This window comes from Palaemon carinicauda, chromosome 6, assembly GCF_036898095.1.
Source record: "Palaemon carinicauda isolate YSFRI2023 chromosome 6, ASM3689809v2, whole genome shotgun sequence".
NCBI lineage: Eukaryota > Metazoa > Arthropoda > Malacostraca > Decapoda > Palaemonidae > Palaemon > Palaemon carinicauda.
In genome coordinates, this window is record NC_090730.1 from 52,817,559 (window position 1) to 52,826,542 (window position 8,984).

The 8,984-nt window shown below is 38.9% G+C and overlaps 2 protein-coding genes across 2 annotated transcripts; both read right to left on the reverse strand.

The window, feature by feature from the left end:
• Nucleotides 1-4,470: 4,470 nt before the first annotated feature.
• LOC137642995 (putative CENPB DNA-binding domain-containing protein 1) lies at nt 4,471-4,905 on the reverse strand. Its single transcript, XM_068375852.1, has one exon. The coding sequence runs from the start codon at nt 4,903-4,905 to the stop codon at nt 4,471-4,473; it is 435 nt and encodes a 144-aa protein (XP_068231953.1).
• Nucleotides 4,906-6,911: 2,006 nt separating this feature from the next.
• LOC137642996 (tigger transposable element-derived protein 1-like) lies at nt 6,912-7,355 on the reverse strand. The gene has a single exon (XM_068375853.1). The coding sequence runs from the start codon at nt 7,353-7,355 to the stop codon at nt 6,912-6,914; it is 444 nt and encodes a 147-aa protein (XP_068231954.1).
• Between the last annotated feature and the right edge of the window lie 1,629 nt (nt 7,356-8,984).

An 8,984-nucleotide genomic window follows, 5' to 3' on the forward strand; every position in this document is an offset into this window, starting at 1 on the left:
GCATCTAGCAGGTGGAGGTTGGTAGATTGGTACAGACTACATCTTGTCAGGGAAACTGGCCTTGGCAGAAGACAATGGCAAGAACCTGTGTCTACCAAAAATCGCATATATGTACCTGCATCATATAAAAAGAAAAAAATTAGTGACAAGGGAGGCAACTACCCTATAACAAATCTTTCTAACAGGTTATTTGACCACTGACAACCGTACGTACTTTTCGTTGCAGCAGCCCCAAATGTGGAGTGGTAGCAGAATAACTGCACCAGATGGTGTTAATAAGTGGATGTAGAGGTTGTTGGTTGAGGCATGAATGAGTAGTGGTGGTGAGCTAGTACGTCACCGCTTTGGCTCGTCTTACAGTGGCCATCTATTTCTTACAGCATTCATATTAGCTTCGGTTGATGTTGATAGTTGTTATTTTCCTCACGAGTGGGGGCGGTGATAGAGGTCTTGGAGGTGGTGAAGTAGATGTCCATAAGGGCATCGATTTTGGTTACCAGGTCCTTCATGGGCAAAATATCAACATCAGATATAGCAACACATACAGGTACGGAAAAGCATCAGCCCAAATAGCACGAAGTAGGCTCGCCTCATACAGGGAGCCATCTGCAGCAGGTTGCAGCTAAGCATTATTGATCCAAAATCGATTGTTGAGAGAGCTGAAAAAAGTATGGCTATGTGGACGGCAGGCGAGGGCGAGTAATGCTCCAGAAAGTGTTTTTTTTTTTTATGTTGTTACAAACTATTTAGGTCTTCCCTTGTTCGCAAAGACAATTGGAAATTTCCGGGAAAGTGTCGTTAGTAATCAGTGCAAGAATGTAGTCTGCTCTGGTGCTTGACTTAGTTATGCCCTTGATGTGAAACTGGTTTTCAGCACGCAGAACCAGGCGAACACTTCACCTCTGTCAAAGCAACATTTTTATTGAGGCGGCATGTGCAAAATTGACAGGTTTGGTGGGCGGCATCTTTAAAGAATAGGCTCCACAGTGAGGGGGCAGGTGGGAGAGAGCCAACCCACCCCTTGTCACCAATATGCGAACGAATTGTTAGGATGTTACTGAGAGACGAGGTGAATGCAAATAAACTTTATCAAACAGACATCAAGCTTAGATAATAAGACGTGCCAGCAAGAACAACCCGAAAATTCAAACAAAATTGGACAAGAGCCATCAGGCTCATACAAGCAGGTTTGTTAACAGTGCAAGGAAGAGCGAGTGATAAGATAACAAGCAAATCCATTGTAGTGTACGAGTGTGTATGAAACAGGTTTGGTACATAGTGTCTGTGTGACGCTATGTATTCATTGTTCATAGGCCTATAAATTGAATTTCTGACTGCAAAGTATAGTCACCTGAAAACATTCCCTTTAAGAATAAAGCCTAAATTTAATCAATTCATCTTCACATATTGTAATTATAATTATTAACTTGGTATACGTGCATGTGTATAAATGGCCCGACATTTGTTATTTTAAATACAATGAAAATATGAAGGGATGAGATTTACATGTCTGTTAGTAAGAATGTTTTATCTTTCTAGCTTATGACATAAGAGTACAAATTTACATAGATGTGTTGAGTGATAACATGAATATTGATTGTTACTTTGCAAATATTGATTTATTTTTATTTTTTTTTTAAGCCGCATCAAAACCGGGGATATCTCGTCTCCAATGATGCATTAGATACTAATGGCAAAATTTTCGATGGGGCATTGGATGGGTCATGAAACTAGATTCCTCCTCAGACTGGTTGCAGATGTTAGATGACAAGCCTGGACCCTCGACTCCATCTCCTGCACCAGCCTGGAAACACGTATACTAATTTTTAACTAATCGTGTAGCATTACACTCACACACACAAACACGTGCACGCGAACACACACACATGAACAAACGCACACTCAAACACACCTATATATATATATATATATATATATATATATATATATATATATATATATATATATATATATATATATATATATATATATATATATATACATATATATATATATATATATATATATATATATATATATATATATATATATATATATATATATATATATATATATCCTCCTCCCCCACCTCCCCTCCTCCTCACCATCCCCCTCCCCCTCCTCCTCCCCCTCCTCCTCCCCCTCCCCCTCTCCTCCTCCCCCTCCCCCCCTCCCCCTCCCCTCCCTCTCCTCCCCATCCTCCTCCTCCTCCTCTTCCCAGTGTATATATATATATATATATATATATATATATATATATATATATATATATATATATATATATATATATATATATATATATATATATATGTATACATACACAGTAGGCCCCTGCCATACGACATTAATCCGCTCCGGAGTTGGTATCGTATAGTGAAAATGTCGTATGGCGGGCAATAGTATAGCTAATGCGCGCAAAACCCCAGATAAAAACATTGAAAATTAGTATGTAACAAAATAGTATAGTAAGCACTGTACTACAGTATACTTATATATAATATACATGTACTGTACAGTATATAATTAAATAATATTACAGGATAAATGAAAATTATATACTGTACAGTACTGTAAAGGAAAAATTAGATTTTATTTACCTTTGGAGTGACGTGACTTGAGCTGGTAGTAGGTGAAGGCAGAGGGGGGAGGAGATGGTAGATATAAAAACGTATCAATGCAGATTATGTCATGTACACTTAACCCTTTTACCCCCGATGGACGTACTGGTATGTTTAAAAAAAAACTCATGCCCTTACCCCATGGATGTACTGATACGTCCTTGCAAAAATCTGCTATTTACTTTTTTTTTTTGCATATTTTTGATAACTTTATGAGAAACATCAGGCATTTTCCAAAAGAATGAGTCCAACATAACCTCTTTTTGACGACAATTAAGGCTGTTAGAGCAATTTAAAAAAATATATATTGCAAAATATGCTTGAAAAAAAAATGCCTGGGGGTTAAGGGTTAGAAAGTTCCAAATAGCCTGGGGGTAAAAGGGTTAGTGATGAATTTATTCTTACTATTACACACTTGAAATTAAAAATGCCTTTTTTTATTATTCTTTTGTCTTATGAAATTTTTGTAATGATTTTTTTTTAGAACTTTGAAAATTACTCTTTCTTAGCTTTTTTAATAGAATCACTTATATCACCTTTGCTTTCTGACACTTCACTTTATGAACAATATCTATCCAAAGAAGCTTGTTTCTGACGATTCCTCAACATATTTATAAAATGACTCATACACTTGTCATTACACTCTCAATAAGACGACTTGTGCGAATTTTCTGGGTGTTTCTTTTCAATGAAACTCATAAGGTTTTCATACCAACCGATAATTTCCCTTATTTCTGCCGATGTCGTTTCTTCAGTCTCCCACCCCTACTCCACCCCCCATCCTCGCCACCACTAGAGCTGTGCTCTTCTTGAATGATGGTCAACTTCATTGCCTCAGACTCCTTCAAGTCTTCAGTCGTATGGTCCTCCCTATGCTCCTTGATAAGGTTATGGACATCAGCCTCATCGACAACAAGCCCCATGGACCTCCCGATTGAAATTATTTCCTGAACATCACCCTCAGGGGCAGGATCATCAACGGCCTCATCTTCGGTTGAGGGATCGAAACCTTCGAAGTCTCGTTCTGCCACAACAGCTAGCCAGTTTCTTCCATGAGGAGTTCAAGGTGCACCGTGAAACCTAATTCCAAGCTTTGTCGATCATAGCCAGGCATTGAACGATGTCAAAATGCCACTTCAAACATTCACAGAGGGTGAGTTGAGTGCTCTCGGTCACTTCGAAGCATCTTTTGTACAGATGCTTTGTGTAAAGCTACTTAAAGTTGGCAATCACTAGCTGGTCCATAGGCTGGAGGAGAGGGGTGGTGTTCGGTGGCAGATAGAAAACCTTGATGAAGGAGAAGTCAGGATGAATGATGTCCTCAAGGTCAGGAGGGTGAGCAGGGGTATTGTCCAGTACAAGGAAACATTTGAGAGGAAGATTGTTCTCTTCTAAAAAGTTCTTCACAGCAGGACGGAAGCAGACGTTTATCCTCTCAATAAATATGGTCCTTGTGACCCAGGCCTTGGCATTAGACTTCCAAAATACCGGGAGCGTCTCGTTCGTGATATTTTGTGCCTTAAAGGCACAAGCATTTTCCGAGTGGTATACTAGTAGGGGCTTAATTTTTAAGTCCCAACTGGCATTTGCACAAAATGCATGGGTAAGTCTGTCCTTCATCGGTTTATGGCCAGGAAGTTTCCTTTCTTCAGCTGTGATATATGTATGGCGGGGCATTTTCTTCCATAAAAGGAAATTTTCCTTACAGTTAAACATTTGCTGAGGAATGTAGCCTTCTCTGAAAATTACTTTCTCAAACTTCTTGAGGAATTCTTCTGCTGCTTTCTTGTCAGACCTGGCCGCCTCTCCATGCCTGACTACTGAGTGAATACCAGTCCTCTTCCTAAACCGATCAAACCACCCATGAGAAGTCTTGAACTCTTGGGGGGTTTGCTGTGACGTTCCTTCGTATTCGCTGTCTCTCTGGCTTCCATTCCACGAGATCGGCAAAGATGCCGCTCGCCTTCTGCGAAATAACCGATTGCGTGAGTGAATCACCAGCGATTTCCTTTTCTTTAATCCATAGAAAAAGGAGTCTCTCCATCTCGTCGTTGATTGAGGTCCTTCCACTGGCAAGGACAGTCATGCCTTTAGAAGACTTACTTGTTTTAATGGCTTCCTTATTCTTGATATCTGTACCAGTCGTAGACTGGTTACGGCCATACATACTAGCCAGGGTAACAATGCGCATGCCTTCTTTATATTTCTTTATGATCTCCAGCTTTGTTTCCATAGAAATCATCTTCTTACTTCTTCCATTAACATCACTAGCAATCTTGGGACCCATGGCTAATGAATTAAAGTTATAATTAAGCACTAAAAGGCACAGAAAATACGATATCGCAAGCACTCGTACGAGATCAAGTCTTTACGAAATGCACATGAGATTCTGAACTGAGCACGCGTATAACAAAGAGAGAGAGAGAGAGAGAGAGGCAGCATTTCTCTCAGGCATTGTGGGAGGGATTTCGGCTAATACCGTATCGGCAACTTTGTGACACCGTGACACCGACCAATAGCAGACCAGCTTCTTAGTGACGTATGAGCGTGGTGGTAAGCTAGTGACTCGCATAGTCGTGCTCATAAAAACCGCCAAGTTTGAGTTTAGGAATTTGATACCGTAAGGTGGGGAAAAATGTCGTAATGAGGGGGCGAAAAAACATTGTATTCCACACCATAACGTGAAAAAAAACGTAAGCTGGGGACGCCGTACCTCAGCGGTTGATTGTAACCATATATATATATATATATATATATATATATATATATATATATATATATATATATATATATATACACACACACACACACACAGGGGGCCTCGGGTTACGACGTTGATCCGTTCTTATGACGCGGTATAACCCGAATTTCAGTGTAAATCGGAACACTATAAATAGATTACTCTATACGTACTCTACTGTACTGTAAAGTATTGTACTATAATAAAATGTATCAAATGATATGAAAACCGTACTAGAAAAAGAGAAAACAATTCCTTACCCCATGAATTGAAGTAGATATTAATAAAAAAAGAGAACATTTCCTTACCTTAATCTTATGGTTGGCTTGCACACTGGAAGGGATGTTACAAGGGACTGAGTGACATGTTTATTGTGGAGAGGAAGCTGCAAAAGATGCTGGAGAAACTGGGGCAGGGGAGTCAGGACTCTCCAGAAGTGAGACGGTACATGCTGGAGAAGCTGGCCAGGTGAGTCTGAAGGTGAGGCAAAATCTACAGAAGGTGCTGGAGAAGCTGGGCCAGGTGAGTCTAGATACTCTAGAGTGTTGCTGGCTAATCTGGAGTAGCAGAGGCAGCTGGTGTAGAGGGTGCAGGTCTCTCTACTTTCTTAAAATACCGCTCCAGGTTAGACTGGACAGATAGGATCCTCTTTTCATCCAAGATCTCCTTGTAACACTGCAGTAAGTCCATGATGCCTTCGGAAACCCTAGTGAATCTGTCCATGTTAGGATCCTGAGCCTTGAAAGTTGCCAATGCTTGCGGTATCCCAGCAAAACCTTTTGACAAGCCCTGCCTTGTGAAAACCTGGGGTGGGGGTTTCTTCTTCCTCTATGATCTGCTTCCCCAGTTGTATCAACTCCCTAGCAGATAACTCCTCTCCATGAGATTCCAGCAGCTCTGTAACATCATCAACCTCCATATCTAGATCGAATTCCTTACTCAGGGCAACAATGTTTCTGATAACATGGTGAACTGCGTCCTCAAACCCAATTAAGGACATAATTTCCTCCAGACACTATTCATGTTTGTCATCTTAACCTCCTCCCAGGAATCAGCAATGATCTTACCAGCATCAAGGAGGTTGTAGGACTTCGAAACGTACTTCAGAGTGAAGTCCTTCGTTTCAATTGCCTGTAATGCCATAGCAATCGCCCTTCTGAGGTAGAAGGCCTTGAATGAAGCAATCACTCTTTGGTCCATAGGCTGTAAAAATGCCGTGGTATTAAGTGGAAGGTAAACCACTTTGAAATTAGGGTGAAAGTCTCCCAGCATGGCAGGGTGTCCAGGGGAATTGTCGAGCACTAGCAACACCTTAAAGGGGATACCCTTTTGGGTGCAATACTGCTCCATGCTTGGCACAATATGGATGATAAACCAATCCTGAAACACTGCAAGTGTCACCCATGCCTTCTTAATTGCCTTCTAAATGACTTGTTGTTGACTCTTCCAAATGCCCTTGAGTGGCCTTGGATTTTCAGTCTGATACACCAGCAAAGGCTTAAGTTTGAAGTCACTAGCAGAATTTCCCCAAAGAATTTGCTATGTACGTGCGGTTAGCAATACACTTCCAAAATAAAACCTGTCTCGTCCACATTGAACACTTGATAAGCAGAATAACCTCCTTCCCTAATTATCCCAGACAACGCTTTAGGAAATTCACTTGCTGCTTTCTCATCCCCACTAGCAGCTTCACCTTGCACTTTAAGATTATGGTAATTGGCGCAAACCTTAAATCGCATAAACCAACCCCTACTAGCCGAAAACTCTTCACTTTCACTTTCTTCCCCCGCCCCGCTTTCTTTTTTCAACACTTCAAATAACCTTTTAGCCTTTCCCTGAATCACCATTAGGCTCACCGGAGTACGCCGTTGATTTTGATATTCCAACCAAAGCACTAATAATCTTTCCATTTCAATAATTAAACCACTACGCTGCTTGGTTATCACTGTTGATTTCATAGCATCAGATAATTTTACATGTTCAACGATATTAAACATTTTCGGTATATATATATATATATATATATATATATATATATATATATATATATATATATATATATATATATATAAAATGTTTAATGTTTTGCCACAGACGTCAGAGTATATATAGTTGCCTTTTAATTTACCAAATATTTTTTCATGTTAACTTTTTTCTTAGAGTCAAAATACATATAAATGCTTTTCATTCCCTTATATATTCTTTTCCTGGAGTTCAGAGTGCATACAATTGCTTTTTGTTTTACTATAGATATTCCTTAGATCGAGTAACCATGGAATTCCAAGTAAACGTATTTTTTTCATTTTACCAAACATTTTTTTTTTCTGCAATCCACGAAAATTCCCTCCACCTGACGGGTAGAGTCGCAAAAACGGTCACTTCTATAATCGGCCTTATCTGCCTTAGTGAAAAAAAAAAAAAAAATATATATATATATATATATATATATATATATATATATATATATATATATATATATATATAATACTAAAATTACCTTAGGAAGGCAATAGATTATGAATATGTAAATGGGTTTCCAATATTTCATTAAAGCGTTTTTCTGAAACATTATATTCCATTTCATTCTTTGAGACATAGATGGCATTTTCTTTGTTATATAATATATCTGAAGTAAGACTAGAATTTTCACCTTTTCTTTCACTTTTGAAGAATATGGAAATGAAACCTCTATCTCATTACATTTACTGTTAAAAAAGGTGGACTAAAAATATTAGGCAAAGGTTAAAATCATTTTTAGAGGCCATATGGCAAATAATTGTTTTCACATAGTCATCTTTTCAAAAAAACGCAGGATCAAACTATTTACTTGGCATACATACTTCTAGAGTTACATGAATATCGGTTATGCTAAACGGTAGTTATTAAGCAGTAATCTATTCTTTTAAATGAGGGCTTTGTTCACCGATCTCACAAAACAGATAAATAGCTGGATTTTCCTATGTAATTTCAGGCGTTTTGATTTCGTGATATTGGGCGTTAAATGGCAGTACAGTATTAGAAATGAAACTATAAGGGAGATTACTCGAGTGCCATATGTGGATTAGTTCATGGTGAGGTGTGGATGAAAATGGTTTTGGCATGCTCTTCGCACTTCCAAAGAGAGATTAGTTCACCAAACATGGAACTGGACTCCACAAGGTACTAGAGGATTTTGAACGCCTAGAACTACATGGATGAGGACTATGAAGCGTGAGGTTGGATATGGTGTATGGAGAAATATTGAATTAAAGGCTCACGATAGATTTGACTGGTGAAATCTTATCTAGGCCCAATGGGTCAAAAGGCACAAGAGATGATGATGATAATGATGAAGGTCTGTTGAGGTGTTTAAGAGAGGAAATAATCTACATAATAAGTCAGCATGTTTGTTAAAGGGAAAGACAATTTTTAAAACTCCAAAAGAAAATCTGAATTTGTCTGTATTATTTATTTCATATTTGGTATGCATTTGCTACTAAGGGTTTGGACAAAGCCGTAGATTGGTACTAACTAGCTGATTTAAACAAAATTCTGGTTTTCATTCGTTCGTTTATGAGTGCCCCAAATTACATGTGACACGGGCTCTTGAATTGTCAGCTCGTCAGAAATCGGGGCTCTCTTGCTCG

Coding starts and splice junctions, on each gene's coding strand:
- LOC137642995 (XM_068375852.1), bottom strand. CDS start 4,905: ATGGGTCCCAAGATTGCTAGTGATGTTAATGGAAGAAGTAAGAAGATG.
- LOC137642996 (XM_068375853.1), bottom strand. CDS start 7,355: ATGTTTAATATCGTTGAACATGTAAAATTATCTGATGCTATGAAATCA.